Source organism: Amblyomma mixtum, chromosome 8 (genome assembly GCF_055824585.1).
Source record: "Amblyomma mixtum isolate Tamu chromosome 8, ASM5582458v1, whole genome shotgun sequence".
NCBI lineage: Eukaryota > Metazoa > Arthropoda > Arachnida > Ixodida > Ixodidae > Amblyomma > Amblyomma mixtum.
This window is the reverse complement of record NC_143019.1, coordinates 14,157,186-14,183,190: the sequence shown is the minus strand read 5'-3', so window position 1 is coordinate 14,183,190 and position 26,005 is coordinate 14,157,186. Positions and strand designations below refer to the sequence as shown.

At 49.5% G+C, this 26,005-nt stretch overlaps 1 protein-coding gene across 1 annotated transcript in view; it reads right to left on the bottom strand.

Moving 5' to 3' along the window:
* Positions 1-8,151: 8,151 nt before the first annotated feature.
* The window catches only part of LOC149331425 (uncharacterized), a 64,752-nt gene continuing 46,898 nt past the window's right edge, over positions 8,152-26,005 (bottom strand). The window contains exons 20-24 of the mRNA XM_089556565.1: positions 24,528-24,595; positions 23,632-23,729; positions 21,750-21,962; positions 19,438-19,514; positions 8,152-8,346 (exon numbers count right to left, since the gene is read on the bottom strand). Coding sequence (XP_089412691.1) covers positions 8,244-8,346; positions 19,438-19,514; positions 21,750-21,962; positions 23,632-23,729; positions 24,528-24,595 — 559 coding nt within the window. The 3' untranslated portion in view covers positions 8,152-8,243. The remainder of the gene's footprint in view (positions 8,347-19,437; positions 19,515-21,749; positions 21,963-23,631; positions 23,730-24,527; positions 24,596-26,005) is intronic.

The window sequence follows — 26,005 nt, the reverse complement described above, 5'->3', positions numbered from 1 at the left end:
GCCATCTCTTTTGACGCTTTTGTCGTGGGTGCAGTGGACTGTGGTATGTTTTCTGCGGCAGATGACAGGATTGCCTCTTTTAATACCTTCGCAGCAGGCGTCTTGGATGGTGGTGGGCCCGCCTTGGCATGCTCAGACGCCGAGACTGTCTCTTTGGACCCCATTGTCACTGGTGTAGCGGGCTGCGATGTTGCTGACAGAGATGGAACCACCGTCTCCTTTGATACTTTTGTTTGAGGTGTCGTGGGTTGTGGTTTGGCTGTCGACGCGGGCGTGGGAAGCGTCTCCTGGAACACTTCTGTCCCATGCGTTGCAGGCTTTGGTACGCCATTGTTTTCCATTTTTGAAGGTTCGGTGGTGGCTGGTCTCGGTGATGTTTCGATCAGAGGGGCCTGTTTAGCTTGTAAGAGTGGCATTTTTGGCGGCGGCGTTGGAGAGTAGTCCCAAAGCATCCTCTCATCGAACTCTTTTTTCATAGTTGACATTTTGAGAAGACCCACACCGCAAGATGGCGCAGAAGTAGGCCTTGAGGGGAGGGGTTGCTTCGGTGCTTCGGGTGGCATTGTGGTCGCTGCCTTGGGCGGCTCATGCGCCTCTTTTGGGGCTGGTGAAGTCACCTTACCTCTTCCTTCTTCCTCCACGCCCGAGCGTAGCCTCGTTGTAACGCTAGCAAGAAAGGGCATAGTGGGTGGTGTCTTCTCAGATGCTTTGGCAGAAGGCACGATAAGTTGTTTGACGGTAATTAATGGCTTCGCATATGCCGACGTTTTCTTAACTCCTGCCGTGGTGTCATGCACAGAGGCCTTCAATGGGCGTGTCCCTTTGGCTAGTTGCTGCTTTGGCGAATGTCTGTTGGGAGTGGCTGTTTCCTGCAAACGTGGAAGCGGGGAGAATTGCGGTGGTGGAAGCAGTTCTCTGGCTGGGTGATCGTCGCTTGAATTATCGTTAACACCCAAAATGAAAGGCCGCATTGGAACTTTTCTGACCTCACTGCTGATAGTGCCTGGCTGCTTAGCGGGCGTAGTCTCTGCCCGAGTCCGTGAATCTGGTGCAGCCGCTATGCAAGATGTCGGGAGACGCGATGCAGCATCGGCTTCCTTGTCTTGTTTTCGGAGCTCATCCCCATAATGAAAGGAGGCAGCGAATGGCCTGACAACAATTTTTCGCTTGCCTGGTGAATCAGGGTGGCGAACGTCCTTCAGGGTAGGCGTGGAGGGTTCGCCGCGCTGTAGCAGAATGTCTGCATTGTGAGCTGCCTTTTGACTTTCTGATGCCGATGCTCGCTGCTGCGTCTTCTCTGCCTTCTTGCCGGCCTGCTTCGCTGCGGTTGGCGGCGTAGTCTCTCGCTTTGATGGACCAATGGGTTTCGAAGGGCTAGCCCGACGTGCCGTGGATGCCGTTGGCTTTGGCTGTGGGACCGCAGTACGAATTCGCCTGTCTGGAGAATCGAATGCAGGAGGGCCCTTTTGTGAAAGTGCACCACGCCCTTGTGTAGGAGATCGCGATGAAATATCCACACCATCAGCCATCTCAGGGCTTTCTGCTGCCGAAGATCGTCTTTGCATCATCTCTGCCTTCTTGTCGACCTGATTCGGTGCAGTTCGTTGTGTGATCTCTTCCGTTAATAGCTCAGTAGCCTTTAAAGAGCTAATGCGACGCGCCGAAGATACAGTGGGCTCTGACTCTTCAAGAGCAATACTTCGCCTTCCTGGTGAACGCGAAGTAGGAGCGGCCTTCACTGAAGACACATCACCCCCTTTTGGCGTGAATGGCGCTGAAATGTCCCCTCCGCGATCCGTCTTAGGGCTTTTGGGCGTCGAAGATCGTCTTCGAATGTTCTCAACCATCTTGACCTGCATGGTATCTGCTGCTGACTTTGCCTGCTCTCGGTGGACGTCACCCAGTGAGCCTTTCGAAGGCCGGGAAGCCGCTTTAGATGCCGCCTTCTCAGGTTGCGGCGTGATCTTTTCTTTCGATGGGCCGATCGGTTTCAAAGCACTAACTCGACGGGTTGAGGGCGCTACTGGCGTTGAATCTAGGACGACCTCCTCCATTAGTGGGGAGGTTCTTTGCTCATCCCGGGTTTCCCGCTGTAATAGACTTACATCTTGTTCAGTAGAGGCCTTCCGTGGCTTTTTAGGGTATTCGAGGAGTTCAGTGTAGCTCAGAGCTTCTCTTGAATGAGGAAGAAAGCGTTCATAGTCTACCGGCCATCTGTAATCAACATCATCCCTTGGTTCCTTTGGTTTCTGGGGTTTCTTGAGGCCCTCTTTCAATATCGGCTGGGGTTTGGAGACTGGCGATTCCTCTGGCGCCTTCCGTGGCTTTTTGGGGTACTCGAGGAGTTCAGTGTAGCTAAGAGCTTCTCTTGAATGAGGAAGAAAGCGTTCATAGTCTACCGGCCATCTGTAATCAACATCATCCCTTGGTTCCTTTGGTTTCTGGGGTTTCTTGAGGCCTTCTTTCATTATTGGCTGGGGTTTGGAGATTGGCGATTGCTCTGGTGCCTTCCGCGGCTTTTTGGGGTACTCGAGGAGTTCGGTGTAGCTAAGAGCTTCTCTCGAATGAGGAAGAAAGCGTTCGTAGTCTACTGGCCATCCGTACTCGACATCATCCCCTGGTTCCTTTGGTTTCTGTGGTTTCCTGAGGTCTTCTTTCTTTATCGGCTGGGGTTTGGAGACTGGCAATTCTTCGGGGGCTTTGCTCGGTTCCGAGAGAACTGGCTCCAGTCTTGCCTGTTGTGGCTTTATAATCATTGCACGTGTTGTTCCGCGGTGAACCGTGACCGCCGCAGAGACGCGCTTCATGAATGAAGTAAGAGAACTGCTGCTTTGAGATGGCGTTACCAAATCTGGCGCGGCAGCAGAAGCGCGGTGTCTGTGGGTGATGTCCACTGTCAACTGGAATAGAAGGAAGGCCATTTTGACGACAGGTAAGTCATAATTACACCTAAGCCATTACGGTAATGTCGAGAAGAATGTTATTTCGTGAAAGCTATATAGTTATTGAAGCCACTCAGTTTATTTTAAAGCAGATAAATGCGTTCCGAACTGAAAATATACCGAAATCACCTGACACAACGCTCTGTATATTTAGCAAGCGCGTTCATAGCCTCCTATATTTTCCATGGCCACGCAGCGGGTTGAAAGCGGCCGTTCAAAAAAAAAAATCAAGGCTACCAGCGCTCCTTGTGGGCGAAGTGTGAGGACGTCAGAAAAGGCTGTCACTACGCGCCTGCTGGTTAGCACGCACTTCAATCACTATGCCGCTAGCGGGTTTTCTTAAAGCTTTACGTTTTCTCCGATGCGAGTGCCTCATCGCGGCCAGCGGCAAAACTAGGCGCGCCGCGATAAACCAGGAGATGAACGAGGTTTTAGGTATTCTCCAATGCGAGCGCTTTATCGTTCCGAGTGCCTGATTCATTGATGCACGCCTACTTTTGGCGATCGCCCAGAAGCGGCGCACGCAGCCTTGAGGAAAAGTGCGAAAATCGCCAACCACTGACCTTGGCTCCGATGACCGGGCATAGAAAGTATAGGAGGCTACGGCTTGTTATAAGACACGCCTGTCTTAAAAGACCCAGGTTACTTAAACTCGGTGAGTTTCTTGTTATATCTCTAAGACTTCGTGTTCTAACCTGAAGGGTTCCAGTCAATGAATTAAGTGAACAAATGGTTCTTCCAGCATACCTCCAAAGCGTGATCGTCGGGTAAGACGTAGGTTCCTAGGGAGAGGTCCTCGAAGCTTCTGGTCAGCGCCATTTCGAAACTTCCTGTGAATTCATCCGGCTGCCGCGATTTTGCTGCATTCTGGAACGTTCCCATGGCTTTACTGCTGACGAGTTCACTGGTTCGATGTTTTCCAGTGAGCTCGTCCTCCTGGCTATCTTCCAACAAGGTCGTTGAGCTTGACGTTCTCACAGGAACTCCATCGTTATGATATGTCCTCTGGTTGTTTGCAGTGGTGCACAGCTCGATTTCGGTTTTCCACACCCCGTAGCAGGCTACGTCTCCCATCGCTTGACTAGTGTCTTGTTCGTGCTTTCTTCGTGGCCCTGCCTTTCGCAAAGTCAACGTTGATGCTGGAGGCACCCGGGACTCCATGTGTCCAGGAAGTCTAGGCAATGACGTAGCTGCTGAGTTTCGGATACCGCAAGGCGCATCTGTGCATCGCGTTGTCGTTGTGGTGGTAATAGTATCGGTTCTGGGCAGAACACGCGGCAGCTTATCCGAGCAGGCCACCTGCTGAGGCGTCAGCACTAGATTCGAGTCCACAGCTGCCGATTGCTCTTGTGTAACATGCTCGCGTTTAGAGAGTGGGTCGAATCTACCGCGTGTTTCGCACTTGTTCATAGAAATATCTGACTTCTTTTCTTGAGGCTGAGCTGCCAGCAGCTGAGTACTCAGCTCTTCCCGGAAGTCAAATAGGTGTTCCGGTGCGACGTCCGTTGGTCCTACAGGCAGTCTCTTTGTCCCAGTGGAAGGACGCTCAGTCACATGCCGTGGTGGAAGCTCCAAGATTCCAGACAGCTCAGAAGTGGTCCTCGAGGCACTAGTTGCACTTGGCACGGGCGGCGCAGAGGCGCTCGTGGAAGTCCTCAACCTGTGCCGTGGGAAACCTCGCCGCCCGCTGCCACCGGAAGAACCAGACGCGCTCGGTGCGCCAGCAGTGTGTAACGGTGGCGGTGAGCCTCCCGCTTCGGTCGGTGGTCGCCGCACTTGTGGCAGTTCCTTGGCGCGGCGTTGGAGCCCGGCAGAAGTCGAAGGAGGTGGGCGTTGCTCCTCACTCGTCTCTCGCTGGCTGGAAGCGACGACAGGCTTCTGAGGTCGCTTCTCGGAATCGTGCTCTCCTTGCTTCATGGTCTAAAGCCTTGTTGCGCGATTCTGACTGATCTGACTGCGTCGTCACGAACCGAATCGAAGTTGATGGTTTCAGATGTGGGCGTGTCCGCTCAATAGGTGGCTCGCGCTCCCCCTAGTTTTCGTCTTCCTCTTCTCTGAAAAGGGCACCCACGCGCACTAGAACGTCATATCGAGAAAGGTAGATATTGCCCTATCCCAGGCAGCGCAAACACTCAGATGCAGAGGTTACCCAAATTTAATCTGGCTTCTCTAAACCGGCTACACAGATATTGTGCATGCGCGCAAGAAATTAAAGCTATATGCTTTGCCCTGGGACTAGAAATACACACATTATTTAAAAACTACATTTCTCAGATTTGCTGAAGGAACACGGGCGAGTTTTTCAACCGTCGCGTCAATACAGTAGGCCCCGGGCTACGCCTTCTCCTTCCTCTCAACTTACCGCGACGTCTAAGCAACATTGCTGTGGCTCGGTGTTGCTTTTACAAAGCGATACTCCTTCCGCATTGGCATGGCCGGCAACCTTGCCTGTGAAGAAACAATCGAACATCTACTGTACGTGCGAGTGCCCTGTTTGTACTGAAAGACATACGTTGCCCAATGGGCATTAAAACTCACATGGATGTCCTGCGGATGTCCTGCGGATGTCTGCAGGTCGTCCAAGGGAGTTCCAGTTGCCATTGGGTTGTGCTGTGCTCTGGACTGCATCGATCCTCGCCCTCTCGAAGAGTGCAAGATCCTCAGACTGCGGCCACAGCAATCGACGCCTTCAGACTACAAAGCACTGATCCGAGAGCGACATATGCTTGAGTGACAGATTGTGACCTTGCTTCTCACCCATCCCTCTTCCCCTTTCACATCTCCTCATCCCTCTCCCCAGTACAGGGTAGTCAACCGGAACAGTTTCTCTCCGAAGTACCGACCCTCATAGACTGCAACAAGAGCAGTTGAAGCCGGTGGTGGCTATTTTGCGAGGGGAGTAAAGCGTACGGCTCTGGCCAGCGTAAGCGCACTGCGCGGATTTCGCTGGTACTTGCGCGGATTTCGCTGGTGCTTGCGCGAGTCTACGTTACGTAGTGGTCAAAAACCTTTATTGCAAGCCCAAACTTTGCGCCTCATGCGTGTTTCTGGACAGGAACGTGCGCACTTTAATCGCCTCTGCTGGTTTTTCGATTTCTTCGTTGCGCGTCTGTTGCTTCGAGCTATGCGCGTGCCCCGATGTCATACCGCGCAAAATTATAAAACAAAGTGCGTGTTTTTTTAAACACGATAGCGTTAAGGAGCTCGTGCGGAGGAAAGCCGGTGTCGCCAGTCTAGGCTGCCGCAGTCCCGACGCGTCGTTAGTGCCTGAAAAATCCCAGGAGCACCAGCGGCGGAGACCTTGCACAACTTGAGAAAACGGAAGCTTTCCACTCCTCGTGGAGGACACCAGGAGCGCTGCAAGTGTGACGTCATCCTTAAGGAAGCGGAGTCGAAAGTTTCCATTGCGCACAGAGGCTTCTTGGAGTTGTGCGGAGTGATGCTGTCATGCAGATGGTAAAGAGCGGGCGCTATCGAATTTAAAGGAGTATAGACACCTAACTTTTGGATTTGTATTTTCTTCTTTGTAATGATGTGTAAGGCATTATTTACATGGATTACCACGTGGTATTCTTACAACCCCTTTATAATCAAATTTCTTTTTTGTGCAGTTTGTTTCAACAGCCGAACGATGACTGTGACATCGAAGTGTGGTTATAGGTCAGGTGAGGCACCAAAAAAGTGCAATATAATCACTGCTTCTATATTTGTTGCCATTCTGGCTCTTGAGAAAGGCTGGCTTCAGCACTGCAGTGAATTAAAACGATGAAGCAGCGATTATGTCGAAGTTTTCCCATGCCTCACGCGACATAAAACCACTCTTTGACGTCACAGCCATCGGTCAGCTGTTGACACCAAAACCAAAATAGCATGACAGAAAAAGAAAAATTCTATCATAAATTCTTAGAGGTCGCAGGCGAATACCACATGGTGATACATGCATAGTAGTGTCTCCCAGAACATTGTACGGAAGAAAACATGCCACGAAAATTAGGTGTTTATACTCCTTTAAGGCGCAGCTTCAGAGTCTTTCAAGGTTGTTTTTTTTTTTGCCAGCGAGGGTTGTGAGTTTGGGGGTCGACTTACATGCAGCAGTACGCAGTAACTGTCAGGTGCAGGAAAGCAAAAATGATATGAATGAGGTTTGATAGGCGTTTCGCCCATTACACGGCGTTCGAAGCAAGCAGGTGCCCTATCTGCAGTGCACAACGTTGCTCATTTGCTCCGCAGTTTTGTCACTACATACACAGGCGGCAATTATTCACGTGATGGTTCAGTGGCTTTAGCGTTTAGGTGCTCCTTCCAAGGTCGTGGAATCGAAGCCCAGCTGCAGCGAACGTATGGTGGCAAAAATCAAAACGCCCGTATGCTCATGTTAAAGAGCATAGGTGGGCTATATTAATCCAGAGGTGCTGTGCGCACAGACCAGCGGTCTGGAGAAGTGATCTAGTCGAAAAACAAGCATGTGCGGAAAATTAAAGAAAGTGTTCTTGAGTCATACAAATATGAAATCGCTCTCATATTCTCTACCTCAACTTATCGCCAACCTGACTACGACCACTGCAAGACAAAGGCCTCTCCCATGTCTCTCCAATTAACCCCATCCTGTGCCAGCTGCGGCCACCCTATCCCCGCAAACTTCTTTCCATTTCTCCCATTCCTTTGTAACAAGCAGATGCAATTTACACTGCCTTTCACAGCTATATGACTGCGCAACATGCTTCAAAATGTGAGTTAAAGCCTTCATTGGCTTCTGTGGACAGCTTTCCTGCAATTTGAGAAAAGTTATAAAAAAAATCCTTGTCACAGGAAGTCTCCGGTAAAAATCATCTTATTCACAGAACACTCTGCAAGTAAAGGAATTGCAAGAAATTAGTAATTCCCTCACTTCCAGTGCCCCGCACTTCATCACTAATGCTCGCAACCAGTTCAGAGGCCATTGTTTTATTGGTAAATTAACAAGACAAACAAGAAACAGAAATCTGTAACAGTTTCTACAACTAAATTAAAGCATAGCATTCAATGAGCAATAAAGCTACAACACAGAACTCACTTTTACTCCTCTAATTTGAACAAAAAAAAAACAAAACCAAAAACAAAGGGTACTATTCGCAACCTATTCAAAACTTTTGTGCTCTAATGTTTTGTCATCCAACAGAAAGTTGATCAAAATGTTCACTCAGTTTGAACAATGGCAAGGAGGCTGCTGTACCGCTTGGGCTGCTCAGCATAGCACACACAACCTGTTTAATTAAAAACAATTAAAAGCAATATCAGTTATAAGACGTCAGCCGCAACTCGTCAGCTCCAGACCGAGCACTGCTTCGCAGGGTTCATCTCCGTGCCAGGACTGCACTGAAATGCGTCAATGAATTCCCGACTGTTGCTCAGAGCCAGGTTGGTCCTAGAACAAGAAAAACACACACACAGAGTAAATGCATCTACAGATCACGTACTGAAGTGAGTTGAATTCAGCACAAAACTAGACGACCACTTTGTATGCTTTCCCTGGCCTGCACCCACTCGTAGCATGAGCACCATTGCCTAGCTGGTGGTTTTCATACTGTCTATAAAACATTAATGTGGTACTGAATTTTAATTAGTTTGTTCATAAAAGGTTGTGGCCAAGTACTACAGGGCAACCACTGGTCCTTAAAGGGACACTGAGGAGAAATTGAAGGTGGCTTGTATCGACAGGATACCAGCTCCTGATTACGAAAACGCCACTCACACTGACAACAAAGCTCTTGTAACGTAGAAAAGAGCAAGAACCAAAATAAAGGTATCGCCGCCACAGGCCAAACTCGCAAGTACAAGCGTGATGACGTCATAGGACAAAGCAGTGTTGCTAGAACCAATGGTTCTAGCAACACTAGGACACGAGAAGCCACAAATCACTGAGGCGCAGCCAATGCATGCGCAAATCTCCTTGACGTCGCCAGATGGCGCCACGTACCCGGCAGCTACGCGCGCGCCTGCTCACCGGTGGTAGGCAGGCTCCCGGTATTCCGTTAACGGTAACAAGGTACACGGTATGCTAAAGGTGTCTATTTGCGAGAACTTTGTTGCCAACTTCGAGAACAGGATCCATCGTAACGCTGGCAAAACGTCGGTGCAAACGTAAACGAAGTGACGGTAGCGACGGCGCAATAGCCGATAGATGCTTTCAACGTGCAGCCGGCGGTAGCTTTCTTTTCGGCTGCTGCTAGGCCGCACTGCTTGCCGCCAGAAATCACGGAATCTGCATTACGTCATGTGCACGTCATGTTCACATCACTTAGTCCTGTGTCGTCATAAGAGAATGCCAAGTTTGAATCAGAGCGGCAGGAAAAACTTTTTCAACTTCGAATCCAAATTTCTTAGAAATAAATGCATCTTTCGCTGCCGGCCAAGTGGCAGCAAAGCCATGAAATGCCGAACTATCGGATTTTGCTTTAAAAAAAAATATTAATAGAGCTCTCCTCACTGTAACTTTAAGGGTAACAGAGTGGATTCCAAGAGAAGGCACGCGTAGCGGGGGGGGGGGGGGGGGGGGGCGGCAGAAAGTTAGGTGGGCAGATGAGATTAAGAAATTTGCGGGGATACGGTGGCCACAGCTGGCAAAGGACTGGGTTAATTGGAGAGACATGGAGGAGGCCTTTGCCCAGCAGTGGGCGCAGTCAGGCTGATGATGATGGCACTGAATTGAGCTAGTTGTCGTAGCAGTAGCTGAGGACTAATGGTTCGTTAGCATCTTAAGACATCAACGTGCAAATCATAAGCTGATATGGGTTAACTGCGGATGTTAACATTATTAAGGTCTTAAAACGAGTTTAAAACAGAGGCTAAAGTTTGGGCATCTGCCTAACAGGTAATAAAGTAACTGAAGGATACCAAGATCTTAGGAAAATAAAACAATCTTTATTTTCATCACCTTTTACTATATTTTCTCGCGTCTTATCATGGAGCAAAAATTTCCGCTTAAACAGGATGCATTCTTGCTAAACCTTACTAAAAAAAATGGCATATTTTACAGCGCTAGCTAGGCAAAAGTTTTTATAGCAGGTTTAAATACTTCAAAAAGTGTGGTCCAAATCGAGTAAAATAGCAAATGCTATTCGCAACTATTCGAAAGGTCAAATATTCGCACACCTAATACTTTCAATTGAACCTTACTGTCTGAAGAATCCAGCTTGTTGCATAGCATAGGTTAAGAAGATGCAGTCAACTTGAAGCCAAGGGCGTCCGCAGAATTTTTTGCAGAAGGGGGCCCCATTGGCTGTTGGCGCCGGAGGGGGGGGGGGGTTATGTTCGTAGCAAAAAGGCACTATTTGCGGAGTAAATTTATTTATTTATAAATAAATAAAATAAATAAGTAAAATACACACATGAAAGAAAAATTACAAACAGCAAATTAAAGCGTGGCTAGGAGAGATACATTGGAGTTTATCAACGAAGAAACAATTAAAATTAATAAAAATGCAAAAAGATACTATCACTTCATGGAGAAGAGTGCTCAGTCTTGCTGCATACGGGTTCTCGACACACCCGGATTGATGACCAGCACACAGCACAATATGTTCACAAACACGCAACGACAGTCAGTCAGTAAACAGCAACTGTAGACGCCTCGGATTTTTCTGGGCGAATTGCGTGATGACACGGGTGATAAATTCATTCCTGTGCTTCATTACACGCTCTCGGTGCACACTCATCATACAAAGGCCGTCCAGTCTGTCGTCTGTCATCGTTGAGCGTAGCCACGTTTTCACTCTCCTCATTGTACTGAAGGAGCGTTCGACCGTTGTGGGAATCTGGCTTTCCGCCGTCGCCTTTGCGCGGCTGTGCCGGCCTACCGCGTCGTTTCTCCTCTTTCCCTTGCTCCCGCCTCAGGCGGTGGAGAGGCGGCTGGGTGACTAATCACTGTCATTTAGCCACAGCTCCGCCCCGGCTCCCCAAGGGCCTTTGCCATTGGCGCCTTTTGGCGGGAATCCGGGACCCGTTTTGGGCGGCCGCGCGCCGCGCGACCGTCCGAGCGGGGCCCAGAGAGAGAGATCCCTCCGAGACAGCGTAAGGTGCGTACGCAACTGTTTTGTCCGTGCCGGCCTTTGCCGTTCGGACCAGTGCTTACTCGAGCTCGCCCGCACGTGTCCTCTGACCTGCAGCGGCTCGAGCCTGTCCAGCGGGGTCCAGCGACCTCTGACAGGCGTACCTTGCGTTGATTGCCCACTCTCTCTCGCAACCGGCCCAACGGTCGACACGAGAGAGAGATCACAGCACTGCCGCGGGGACATTCTCCTGCAGCGGCGTGCTAGCGGCGCATATTGCTCGAGTCGCTTCGTGCGCGCAGCGGAGCCTTGCTCCTCGCGCGCCCCCGGGACGGGGTGACGATTGAGTGCGTGTGTACTGCTGGAGGACGACGTGAATAAACGTCTCCTTTGTGAACTTGGAGGCCTATTTCTTTGCGGCGAATCGCTCTCCTCCCAGCGGAGGTTGAGTGCGCTGCAGCGGTGTCCCAGTGTGTGTGGTGACGGCTGATCGGGGCCCTTGGCTCGCGCGAAGCTCGAACCCGCGGTGGGTGGTGGCCTGTGTCCACTTAGAAACCCACAACTGGCGCCCAACGTGCTAAGTCATTGGCGCTTACGCCTTTGATGGCACATTAGCCGAGCAGGTCGCCTTGACGATCACGCTTGCGCAACGTGTCTACCACCCCCAGCGCGGCACTCGGCAGCTACATGTCGGCTCCCTACGGAGTTGTAGCGTCGTTTGATCCGCTGGCTGCTGTTCCTTCGAATAGCTAGACACCGTGGTTGGCCGCGGCCCCCATCGGGGTTTACGGCGCCACAACCCAAAATGTCGACCACGCAGCTCCCATTGGAGCTGTACCGGGAGCACCCTGCGGTGCATCCGCTGGTCACATGCCTCAGCTGTGCAAGCTTTCCGCCCAGTGCGAAAGCAGTTCGTGTCACGCTGCCGCAACCGGCAGTTTCGAACAGCAGCAGCCGTGCCCCGCGAGCAGTCAATTCTGCTCTGGGAACGGTGAGGCGCTGGCCCGGTTCCCTGCGGAAACCGCGCCGCTCATCGAACTAGGAGCCTTGTCTCCCTCGTTCGTGCAGCACGCCCAAGCCTCCACTGAGGCAGGGGCAGTCGCTGAGGCCGGGGCTCCATTGAGCCAGATGCGGAGAAACTTCGAGCCATACTCGAATTTCCCGCGCCCAAGGACGTACGCGGCCTGCGCCGTGGTGTGGGAATGGCCGACTATTATCGTCCTGTGCCCGCGTGCAGGCACCCTTGACCGAGCTCTTGGGAAGACTGCCGCGTGGCGATGGGAGCCCGAGCAAGAGCGATCCTTTCGCCTCCTGTCTAGTGCCATTGCCGAGACAGCGCAGCTCAGGCTACCCGACCTGACCAGACAGTTCGTAGTCCAGATTGACGCGAGCGATCTGGGTTTAGGAGCAGTTCTCCTACAGGAATTCGATGGCGTGCTGCAACCGCTGGCTTTGCCAGCCGCTCCTTGCTGCCCTCGGAGAGGAATTATTCCGTGACCGAGAAGGAGTGCCTCGCCATCGTGTTTTCACTGCGCAAATTTGACGTCTACCTTGTTGGAACGCAATTAGTGGTGCAGACAGACCACAGTGCGCTCAGTTGGCTGATGCGGTTCCGCGAGCCTGCGGGTCGGCTGGCGCGCTGGGCTCTCCTGATACAGCATTAGGACTTTTCCGTGCAGTATCGAAAGGGGAGCACGAACGTGGTAGCTGACGCGCTATCCCGTGCCCCACTCGCCAGCGGCGCCTTGACGCCTGTAGGCGGAGGGGGCGAAACAGCGGACGAGCCGCCGGGCGGCAAGGAGGGGGAGCCCGCAAACGGGTTAACCCATTCCGCTAACCAGGCAAGCAGCGCTTCGCAAAGCGGTCGAGAGGCAAAGCTCTTCGTGAGCGCCTCGGAAGTGCCGACGCGAACGGAAATTTTGGCTGCAAACCTGAGTGGGGACGAGACCATGCTCCCCTCTGGGATGACTGGAATCGTTTTCAGCCGTAAGAGCTACTGAAAGCCCAGCAAAATGACCCGTTTTGTCGCGAGGTGAGCGACGGTCTCAGGGAGACGGAGCGCCGTGACGCTACTTGTATTGTAGCGGGCGCAGGGGGGCAGAAGCCAGCGTGTGTCGCGGCGAACCCCGGGGATTCATATTTGCTGGACAACGACGGGCTCGTGCTGAAGTACATAGCCACCGATGACGAGTCCATCGACCCGTTCTAGGTGGTTATCCCCAAAAGTCTGAGAGGCGCACTTTTGCGATTCTCTCATGACGAACCACTGGCCGGTCATCTGAGTGGCTCCAAAGTTTTTTCAAAACTGAGTCATTCGGTGACGTGGCCTGGCATGAAGCGTGACATTTTCCGCTATTGCCGTTCCTGCCATGTCTGTCAAGCGGTGAAGTCACGGGGCGGCAAGCCGCCTGGAATGATGAAACCGTTTGACAGTGTGCGTCCGTGGCAGATGGCCACCTGCGATTTGATGGGGCCTTTCCCCAGGAGCAAGCAGGGGTTCAATGACCTGAAGGCCTACGCGTCACGGTCTGACGAGCTTGCGCCGGTACCCATTAGTATCAAAGGCAAGCGCAAAGGCACAACTGGTGCTGCGGAACGCAAGCGTACGGAGCACCGGTACAATCTGAGGCGACGGTCACCGGTGTGATTGATGCCGGACGGCGGACTTTTCCGCAACCGAAGGCACGCAGCCTCAGCTAGCTGGCGAGCTTTCTCGTCAGGCCCTACCTAGGCGAAGCACGGTGTGTTATTTTTTTTTTGTTTTTGCAGCATGCTCAGTTCCAGCCTTGTGTGTTTATCAGTTTATTTATTTGTTTTGTTTAGTCAGTTTTTAGCCACTTTCGTTTCCAGCTTGTTCGTCGGTTTTCGTTCTAACGTACCGAGATGTACATAGGTAACATGCGTCTGCGTTGGCGTTCAGTTTTTTTTAACCAGACTTGTACATATGTATACTTCAGCCGCTCTCTCTTGCGCTTATCTTTTGAAACGCAGAGTTTGCCTGTCGTTTGTACGGCGCCTTTTCTCATTTCCGGCCCGACTGTGGGTGGTTGGCTCGTTAAGGAGCCGTGTGTCGCGGTGCGAGTTTTGTGCGGCCCGTATGGAGGGGAAGTTGGCGGGGCGTTTGGGGCGATGGGGGGGCGGAAAGTGCACCCTTTGACCCTCGCCGCGGCGCCTCTGGACGCTTCTGATGAGGGGATCGTTGTCGCCGACCAGCGTCCGCGCACGTGCCGGTGTACGTGCACATGTGTTTGTGTTTGTGGCTGTGTGTGCGCGGAACCATGAGCCAAAGCGACGCCTGTGAGTTGTGCCGTTATGGCCTTCTGCGTGACCGCGAGGATGAGAAGGACCCCTCGCTGTGGACAAGGTTACACATCTGGACGCCGCCGAACGTCCTCGCCCGTTTCAGCCGGCGTGAAAGGGGTGCACTAACTCTCTTGTGCCCGAACGTGATGTCGTGTCCAAGGGCGCGAGGTCAGTGCTCTGCCGCGGCCCCGTCGTCATCAACGCACCCTACATCAACGGAAAGAAGACCGCCATCAGTCGTCGGCCCTCCCAACGCGTTCAACTTGAAGTCTGCGAGCGGTGAGTCGCCGACCGGCCCATTGGGCCGCGCCATCGAACTTTGAGGCTGACATCCACCTGTCACATAGTTGTACAGTTGTATTCACATCTTCTTGTGTACCGTGTATATAATCTGCAAGCTGTTTTGATTTACTGAAGCGTATGCAAGTGTTGTTTGCCTTGTTTTTCCTTTGTTTTCTTGCGTTGTTCTGGCTGGAACTGAAGTGTAGCTAGTTTTTTTTGTGTATTCATTTCTTTATTTTGGAACTGAAGTGTAGCTTATTTTTTTTTGTGTATTGATTTCTTTATTTTGGCCGCGTGCTTTGCCGATGGGTAGGAGGGCATTTAAGGAGAGGGGGATGTGGGAATCTGGCTTTCCGCCGTCGCCTTTGCGCGGCTGTGCCGGCCTACCGCGTCGTTTCTCCTCTTTCCCTTGCTCCCGCCTCAGGCGGTGGAGAGGCGGCTGGGTGACTAATCACTGTCATTTAGCCACAGCTCCGCCCCGGCTCCCCAAGGGCCTTTGCCATTGGCGCCTTTTGGCGGGAATCCGGGACCCGTTTTGGGCGGCCGCGCGCCGCGCGACCGTCCGAGCGGGGCCCAGAGAGAGAGATCCCTCCGAGACAGCGTAAGGTGCGTACGCAACTGTTTTGTCCGTGCCGGCCTTTGCCGTTCGGACCAGTGCTTACTCGAGCTCGCCCGCACGTGTCCTCTGACCTGCAGCGGCTCGAGCCTGTCCAGCGGGGTCCAGCGACCTCTGACAGGCGTACCTTGCGTTGATTGCCCACTCTCTCTCGCAACCGGCCCAACGGTCGACACGAGAGAGAGATCACAGCACTGCCGCGGGGACATTCTCCTGCAGCGGCGTGCTAGCGGCGCATATTGCTCGAGTCGCTTCGTGCGCGCAGCGGAGCCTTGCTCCTCGCGCGCCCCCGGGACGGGGTGACGATTGAGTGCGTGTGTACTGCTGGAGGACGACGTGAATAAACGTCTCCTTTGTGAACTTGGAGGCCTATTTCTTTGCGGCGAATCGCTCTCCTCCCAGCGGAGGTTGAGTGCGCTGCAGCGGTGTCCCAGTGTGTGTGGTGACGGCTGATCGGGGCCCTTGGCTCGCGCGAAGCTCGAACCCGCGGTGGGTGGTGGCCTGTGTCCACTTAGAAACCCACACCGTACAGGTAGTAACTGGCAAAGCCAGAGCCACCTCAATGGCTTTTGCAACACCAGGGAAGAATGTCTTGGCCTGATGTAGAAGCTCGCAGTAAGTTATTTCTGATGGGTCCCCAGTTTTGTTGCACCACATCTCGTACCAAGAGATGGCCTCTTCCTTGAAGTTGTCGATGCCGTAAAAGCACTGGAGTTCTTCGGCGAGAACAGCGAACTCAACACGGCTCAAGTGCTTCATTTTTGATGGATGCAGCTGGAGAAGTTTGAAGCTCCTCTCATTGCTTACAGAAAAGCGCCGAGCTAAAGAAGCAGTGAGGGAGTCCAAGTACGGCACATATATTGCCACACGGTAGTATTCCTCCGGCGACTGAATCCCGTAGTTGTCTCGGTGGGCCTGACGAGAGACTTGTCTTGGCACAGATATCACCACATCTAAGTGATTGGCTGCCTCCCTTGCTGCATTCATGATGTTAGAGAACTCCTCTACAGCGTTCGTCCGGTGGCCGCGAAAAATACGTTGCAGCTCAGTGATGTGGTCATGCACAGAATGGAAGTCCATGGATACACCTTGCAGAATGTTCGTAACTGGTTCGAGCCGAGCGCTGTACTTCGCTACAATATGCAAGCAGACGATGAAAGATGAGCTTGTTGTTGCGCAGTAGAGGATGTGAGCTCGTTGTCTAGTTGCAGCGTTCGAGCATGATTCCGTGGACGCGAGCTCCTCGAGTGCTTCGACTATGGCCACGTAATGCTGAGAGAAGATCCTAATAGACTTATATTTTACAGACCATCTTGTCTCACACAGCATCGGAATGTTCGGCGCCAATTTTCTCCGGAGTACGCTCTCGCGGAAGAAGTTTATGGTTTGTTTGATTATGCCAATTGTGTTTCGAATTTCAGAGACGTTGTTCAGATCGTTGATGACGAGATTTAGTTTGTGACTTGCACAGTGGAAAAATAGTGCCTTCGGGAACTGTTTTTGTATAATTTTGTTCACTCCAGCTTCTTTTCCAGCCATTGTAGAGCATCCATCGTACCCCTGTCCAACGAGGTTCGAAAGAATCAGCCCGACATTCGTCAAAAACTTCAAGATTGCCGCGGCGATGCAAGCGGAGTTTAATTGCTCCAGCTCTACAAATCCCAAAAACTGCTCTCGAACGCACACTTCGGCTCCCGCCTTGTCAATAAAGCGAACGCCTATAGACATCTGCTCTTTTCCTGAAATATCTGCAGTTTCGTCAGCAAGAACGGAAAAAGCAAACGCTTTGTTAGCTTCGGTAACTATCTGCTCTTTCAGGATGTCGCCACAGATTGTGATGATCTCGTTCTGGACGCGGACAGAAGTGTACTTGGCATTGCCAGCAGAAGAAGCGAAGTGCTCCTGAAGTAGAGTATCTCCAGCTTCTACACGAAAGTCAAGCAGATCATTGAAGACTCCACTATCGGACTGCTTGCCGCGAATTGGCAAGTCATGCGTCGCGCAAAAGACAATGGTGGAAACTATTGGAAATAGTTTCTCACGGTTCCTTTCAACTTGCGCGTGCAGTGCTCTGTTCAGCTGCTCTACAACGGGTAGCTGCTTGCCTTTCATCACATCCATAAAGTTCTGTGAGGCCGTCATTGCCTCCTGGTGCCATTGGGATTTTACGTGATCCCTGCACGCCTCGTACATTTTTCTGTAGTTACTGAAAGCGCGCACGATAAAACTTCCTTGAGTACCCCGGTGAACACGTGGAGGAAAAATGACGCAAAAACGACAAATAGCGCCTTTCGCTGTCGCTGAGTACGCAAGCCAGGGGGCGTAATCTCCCAGCCATTGATGTCGAAAAGGCCTCTTTCCAGGTGTTACATCCTTCTTAAAATCGTATGTAACATTTGGCGACCATGGCTTAGTAAGAAGACGTAACTTCAAAAAGTCCGGTATGCCAGTGAGTTTAGCTTTGCCTAGAAACTCTCCTAAGTCATATTCTTGAGGCAAGTTATTTGTTTTCTTGATGTTGTCTCCGGACTTCGATCCCAAGCAAGGAGAAAGGGAATCGTCTCGGCTTACTGCGTGACCGGAGCTCGCTGGTGAAGTTCCTTCCATGGAGACGACGACGTCGGCTACTGTCCGGTGATGAAAGGTTGCATCGCTCTGGTCAAATCCGGACTTAAATCCCAAGAAAGGAGAAATGGAATCATCTCGGCCTGCTGCATTACCTGAACTCACTGTTGACAGAGTCCCTTCCATGGAGTCGACGACATCAGCTACTGTCCGGTGATAAAAGCTTGCATCACTCTGTTCAAATGCTACACCGTTGTCACATATCACACCAGAATCTGCAGGGGCGCATTTGGATAACGCTTCGTCAGACAACCGCTGACGCTTGAAGAAGCGCCGAATGTCCATCATTCGGAACCGCGCGAGACAAAGCTGGCTATGGAGTTCTTCGGGGTTGGTAGTGTTAAAAATATATACACATTGATTGAAAAAACGGTTGAATGCGTACGTTGAAAACAAAAAAATGACTATATATACAACGAAAACTTATTTACAAGATAAATGCACGCTCGCAGCTTCATACACCTCGCTCCATCTTGCTCGCGCAACCGCACAGTCGAGTATTTGCACACACACTACTCGCCGCTCGTCGTTTTCTCGTCCGCTGTCTTGATTGTTCTCAGCTTCGTTGACAACCGGCCACTAAAAATACCGAAGCACAAACACAAAGGCGCGCACACATGCAAGGGCCTACTTGCCGCAGTATCCCCGAATACGCACTATGGGGGTGAAAGGAACGCCTCGCGACTTCCGAGGGGATGGGACACTCGCCACTCCGGTCGGAAAATTTGTTTTGTGTGTTTTTATGGGGTTCAGAGCCCCAAAACGACTCAGGCTATGAGGGACGGAGTAGTACAGAGTTCCGGATAATGTCGACCACCTGGGTCTCTTTACCATGCACTGACATCGCACAGTACATGGGCGCTGTTGGGATTTGAGGCCCAGCCAGAGGTGACAGGCGAGCCAGGCGAGCCAGGCAGGCGCCATCGGGCTGCCTTGACCAAAGGCGCTGGTTTCCGGAGAAGATGCAAGGAACGCTGGTGTGGGGGCGCCTCTGGAGACTGCGTCGCCGTGAACAAAAGCAACTGCTAATCCCCTTTGCCGACGATTCTGAAAGCGGCGCTTCTACCGAACTGCGCTCTCCCGTGGATCGGAGGAGACAGCGAGCGGCGGCGGCGCCAACTCATCGCCTGCTTGCCCTTGAGCAGCCCGACAAAGCGGGGGTGGACACGGCTGATTTGTCCCTCCCTCCTGAAGAATTCATCGGTGGCCGGAATGTGCACTGTCTGTCTCCGTGTGGCTATCTCTCTAGAGATCAAAGAAACAGGCACCCATCTCAAGACGCCTCGAAACACATGCTCGCCGGTGCCGCTGTATGTCTGCAACGACGCGTCCCCGGACGCGGCACTTCGCAGATGTGACCCAAAGCTGGAAGCGGGGCCGCTTTTACTCTTTTTGCTGAGCGCACCGCCGCCCCTGGTGTGCGGCCATCACTCACGGTTAGAGTGAGTGATTTTCCAGGGGGGTGCAGCCGCCCCCCCTTGCCCCCCCCTCCGGACGCCCATGCTTGAAGCTATTCTCGCAACATGTTGATATTGTGTATTTTAAGCCCCAGCCCCCAAGGATTAAGCATTTGAGATTAAAGCTACACCTGTCGATTACCAGCTTTTTACACAAACAAATCAGGTTTGTTGCAATAACTCACCTGTATCTTCCTTTGCTCTTGTACGAACAACGAATATCTTCGAGGCTTTTTTCAACAGAAGGGGCCTCACAGTGACTCTACAACGAAGAAGGAGCAGATGTTGGTCAAAGGGGAGAATTCATCACTTATTTAAAGCCCACTTTTAGAATAGGAGCGGGCACTGTTGAGAATGCTTCATTTCAGAGTTCAGTGCCTCAACAACCGTACCATCAGGCATCATTTCTTCGAAGATCCTCCCCCATCTACCCTCTTCCCTAATGCTAACTGAAAGAACACAGTAACGTGAGTGCAAAATGTTCTTCTTTGGTGACCCTGACTCACAATTCGGCCATACCTCAAGCAGCGCAGCTGGGCAAAGACTTCAATGCATCTCAGAGCACTTTGTCAACTTCGAAACGTGTCCAGCACTACTTCGTCCGTGAAGCGCTATAATGTGCAGGTTGTGGTTACTAAAACTCTCAAGTACATGTTAAGAGTCAGAGCAATAATGCCACATAGCGTTGTAAACAGCATTGACAGAAACAGTACAGTGGTCAGTGCCTGCTAAAAGTACTGCTCTGCTGCAGCTAGGATTCACAAATATGTGCCATTGCTATCAGAGCACTGCTGAACTGCCTTCTGCAAAATATAGTATATTGGAAAAATGCACGTCTCCTTTCTTTTTCTTGTATGTGCATGCTGGCTGATGCGAACATGAATGACACATTCAAAAATTCAATACAATCTGTTGACTCCTTCCAGTTCTGGCTAGCAATATACTACAGCCACATTCCGATCAACTTAGTCAGGGTATAACCACGACAGATCTCAAATATAACACCGATGTTTTAAATTAGACAAAAAGTAGCAGTGAAATGGAGTCACCCTCTGACAGAATCTAGAAAGAAAAAAACTGATAGAGTAATGTTATATGCTTGTATGCAATTCACATTGAACGTTGCAGCGAGAAAGGCAGTGTAGGTGGGAATTAGTATGCTAAGAAAGACCACAATAAATGCCAATTTCTGGATTAATTTTTTTTCCCATTTTGCGCTTTGTTGATCCTTCAAACAGAAAAAAGGGCCCTACATTTTTAATAACCCTTAAGAACCTGGCTACGCACAAAGAACAGAGGTATTAACAGCTGACTCATGAGCATCACAGAACTGGGTGAGCAAAGCTCTCTCATCAGCCTTGAACCAATCTCCTCGCAGACTAATTCCTTCTTGTTTCCAGGCATTACTAAAGCACTACTTACTGCCTCTGAAGATTTTTTACATGCCTTATGGCCCATGCATAACACCACCACAAACTCGTGTAGCACATTGCAACAAGCGGCCATGTATGTGTTTGTGGTTCTTTCACAAGAAAAAAGTTAGAGAGAAAGGCACGTAGAGATCAATCCTATACTGGGCAAAAATTTTTCTTGGCAATGAAGAAAATGCTACAGGGGAAAATGTTACAGTATAGACAGCTAACTTTTGGGTGCGTGTTTGCATGTTTGTTATGATGCGTAAGGACTTATTATACATGGATTACCATGTGATATCCTCCAACGACCGCTAAATAATTTATTATCGAATTTCTTTCTTGTGCTGTTTTGGTTCCGGTTTCAACAGCCGACCCATGACTGTGACGTCAGTGTGGTTATAGGCGATGTGAGGCATGAGAAAAACTGCGATATAATCACTGCTTCTACATACGTTGTCGTTCCGGCTCTTGAAGAAGGCTGGCTTTAGCACTGGATAGTGAACTAAAATGATGAAGCAATGATTATATCGACGTTTTTCTATGCCTCACATGACGTATGACCACTCTTTGACGTCACAGCCATCGTTCAGCGGTTGAAACCAAAACCGAAACAGCATGAGAGAAAAACTAGATTATAAATTATTTAGCGGTCGCAGGCGAATATCACATGGCGATTCATGCATAGCAGTGTCTTCCGCATCATTGTAGAGAATAAAACATGCCACCATAATTAGGTGTCTACACTCTTTTAACTGCGTCATTTTCTTGGGCACATGATGGCACGCCTGCCTGCATGTATCGGCGCTTGTAACTAGACGTGCCCAGCAAATTCGTTGTAACCAAGAAAACTTTTTTTCCCTTGACTTTTGACATTGAAAGTTGGCAGTTGTGTTATAAATATGCCTTAAAAAAAGATAGTTAATGTTTTAAGAGAAAGCTAATAACTGCAAGCAGGGAATATATTCCGCTGCATAGGAAGAGAAGACGTGTTTCAGATACGTAGCTTCTGCACCATCGCCAGGCAAAGTTGTCGCTGAGCATAGGAACATGTCCATTCCAAACGGCATTGAAAGTTCACTGACCCTAGCAAGGTAGATGAAGAAGAGCTGCTTGGAGGTCAGGTGCTCCACCCCAGGCAGCCGGTAGTCTCGGTTGAGGTACCGGTTTGTAAACAGCTGGTCATCGTACACCTTGGCAGAGATGCGCACAGCTACGTTGTCCTCAATGTCACTCATGCCTTGCAGGTTGAGGCCCCTGCTCGCATCTTGCAGATTGATCCCTCTGTGTTGATACACCTGCACCCACAGAAAGAAAAAAAAGAAAAAGCAGAAAGATGTTCTTGAGGTGAAGTCCAAATCTAACTTGTAGAGGCCTGAAACATCCCTGAATGTCAAGTTCACTCAGCAGCAACACGACACATTCAAGCTGAATATGCTGTTTTATTCTTCCAGATGAACACAAATATCCATACACAATGGCAACAAAAGCTGAAAACTTTTAAAACAATGTTCCACTTTCAACTTCTCAGCCTAGTGTGGCTTCTCAGTTCATAAGGTAAGATAGACATTCTCGTGATGAATTCCAGCTTGCAATATGAGAATATGTTTTTTGCTCTGTGAACTGAAAACAGTGTTCCAAAGGATGATCCAGGTTCGGAACCTATGTTCCAACTATTGCTTTTGAAATGACTCGTTTCACTATGGATCACTGCACCTTAGCTTGCATGCAGCCCGGAGTCTGCATATGCCTTGCGGCATTGCAGCCACTGATTTGAATTTGGCAGCACCAGAGTGGATATTGTGCTTTTTCCTCATTCAGGGAATCACTAACCTTTATTTTGCCATTAGAAAACAATGTCATGATATATTATGTGAAAACATGTTCAAAGCAAAAACTTGAACACAGAAAGGAACGAATGTCTCTGTTCATTGATCAATGTTTCAACAAGAGAACTTGTCTACTTCGAGGACGATACAAGTCATCTTGTTGAAACATTGGTCAGTGAATTGAGGCTTCCCTGCCTCTCCTTGTTCAAGCTTGCACCTTTGGAAACCACCTTCCCACCTATATTTTATCATGATTGCGTGCTGTGATACGTGCGACATGACAAAGAAGTTGTAACATGTCTTGACCACACTGGGCTTCCTGAAGAATCCTCTTTACAGGAATATAACGGCCAACGCTATAAATAGCCCTTGATTACGGTTAACTGCCCAGCCACTTGAGCGATGAAAGATCATTCGGAAGTGAGCGACTGTTTAATAAAGTCAGAACAATTCCACAGATTGCAACAGGATAGAATCTTGTCTTTAGCAGTAATGTGAAAATAAGTGCATGATGTAGGCAGTAAGTACAACCAGCAAAGTTCTTGCCAAAAACAGCGTACATGGCTACACCATTCAGAATTTTATGCACGTGCAACACAACTGACATTCCACTGTGATACACTGTAGCATCAGTATTTTTAATTTTACAATGTGTGTTGTTTTCTGTGTTTTTTGTTGGGCTTACTGGCACACAGAGAACTTACACCATCATACACCAAACACACTATTCTGCAATTGTTTTCTTTTACTGGGAATGTATGTGAGCATTTTAGCATTGCTAATATAGATATTCAAGTCCTTTTCCTCTCTAATGGTATCATACAAAAATTTATAAAACTGCCACTTTTGTTACAGGGTCGTGTACTTCACGTATCCATTATTACATCTTAACATAAATCTTATTGTGCTCTCTTACTTTTACAGGTGCATTAATGAATTGATTACTGCAGCTCAGCACTCATGCATTATGCTTGAATTCACCTGCTGCTTGGCATTCCAACTTTTACCTAATACAAGACAGTCAAACAATCTATCCCTGGAGTTTCCTGTGCTACCGCATTTCTGTTCACCATCCGAGCTCAGAAAATGTCATTCGGATAAGGCAATACCAAACTAAACCAGGCTGAGTCACACTCACCATCTCGTTGCGTCTCTCTTCCAGACAGGCCATGCTCTCCTGGAAGGCAGCCTGTGTTGCCTCCGTCCACCACAGACCCTCTGGCTTGTACATGTTGGCTGCATCAAGCACGCAGTGAGAGCTCAGAGGTGCGCTGCACCCAATTATGTTGGTAATACAGTAACAAGTGATAACCACAAAGAAAAAAAATAACCTGTTTGCCTTAGGTGAGAGGAAAAGCACAAACAAGCAGACATTCTACTATGCTGATGCCTGTAAAGAATTTTGTTGAAATATTCTCACCAGTCATGCCAGAAAAAAAGTGAAAAACCTAGGTAGTTATCACAACTGCTAAGTTTGGAAATGGCACCTGTGTTCCATGTTTCGTCACAACAATGTGCTATTTTGCCACTCTGTCACCCTTCCAAGATTTAATTCCAATGATTTTTCGCTTCACCGAACATTCCAGAATGACACATTGAAAACACACTCTCACTCACTCTTGAGGAATTTTTTCACAGTAACAATGCTCCCTTTTCTTTTGTTTAAGTAGTTAGACAAGTTTAGGAAGTTAGGTATCTGATCTTCTCTCATTATAGCTGCACCAACCCGTAAAAAATAAACCTACTAGGGTGCGCTTGACAGTACATACCGAGATGAATAGCTACATAAATTGATCACCCCTCTCTCTCTCTCTCTCCCCCCATAAAAAAAAAAGAGTTTTAATCTCCTATTTTCATTCAGCAATTCATGTAATCCAGCCAGATGTTACCAACAAACGCACTTCTGTGTACACAAGAAAAACGCCAACAATTATGGTGGACAGAAGTCTTCACAAAAAGAAGTGTGTGCTTCACAGGGCATAAATGCTGAAGAAATGGATCATAAGCACAAAGCACCAAGAGCTGCCGACTTACTGTTCTCCAAGATGGCCCTGAAGAAACAGCCGATGAGGCGTGGGCCGGCACGTGGGACATGAAACATCCTGCAGAATCATACATTCACATTCAATTGAATTCATTTCCATTCAGCAACATGGGCTGAAAGTCATGAATAGAAAGGCTGATAGGGTGCAGGTAACCTTTACAAAACATGTACAGCTAAGCAAATTTATAATATGTAATTGAATTAGTGCAGGACTGCATAACGCAGAATTCTGTGACTATTGCTTTGCAATTCCCACAGAGCTGAAAGTATTATGTATCTCTTGAAACTCAAGCCATGTAGAATAAGAGACAGCCTATGGTGTGGTTTCTAGAAAGCTGTCCAACCTGCATATTGGCTTTAACAGTGATTCGCTGATTCAGGAAAAAACAAAGGGAGCAGCTAGTAACTGGGCAGCGCGGCTCAAGGTTGAAAGCAGCTGATAAAGAAAAAAAGAAGTCCCAAAGCAGGGGTTGTTGCAGTTTGCTTGCTCTCCAATGTATTTCTGGCAAGCACTCTGATTGGTCTAACTACGAAGACATGCGGTCACTCCTCACAACTCCACGTGCTTCCACCATGCACCATTTGTACGCATGCATGCAGCAGCCTGGTTCCAGGGTCAACGGCGGAGTGCTGCGTTTTTCTGTTACAGCTAGCCAAGAGAAGACCTGCAGCATGTTGCAAAACGTTGTAGTTTGTGGTCGTGTTGCGGTGCTACTTTGGGCAAGTCAACCTGTTTGCACTGCATTTCAGTTCCCATTGAGTCTGTTCCTTCAATAGGCCTAAAAAGGCAAACTTTGCATCTCGAAGGCACAACAGCTAGAGCAAAAGCGTACTAAAAAAGGGGCATATGCGAACACTTACTACTTAATAACATCGAAAGGAACCACCTCATGAAGTTTTGAGATCTAGCTTTTACGTGATCAAGCATCCTGATGGGAGGTAAAGGCAACAGCTATCAAAAAGCATTTTCATAAATCTGGTTTTCTGAGTAACGCCAGGAACTCAGACACTGATGATGCCAGTACATAAAAGCAAAATGTTCACAGACTTCAGCGATGAGGGCAGTGATGTCTGAGCATGCAAAGTAGCAGACACAGATGTATAAACAGTGGCATCATGCCATGACCGCAACAAGCCACCGTCTAGGGACAATCGTGATGAAGAGAAGTTTTGTGCAGAAGTTTCCTGCATACACCTGCATCAAAAGGTATGGCTGTACTGAGCACTGAAGCAGCTGTTCGTGCAAGCACTCCAGCATCAGAACGATGTCAAAGATAGTCATCAGCAATGCAGTCACATCCCGGCAGAAAAAAACAAAAAAAAAGCTCTCTCATTCACCATGATACTTTAGCAAAGTGATGAAATAAATGTTGTTGCCTGCGATTGCCTAATGTACTGCGAGACTCGCTTGAAAGGTGCTGAATGCACAAGTGCATCGAAAAGTGTCGTTTTGGCTATACAGTCAAGC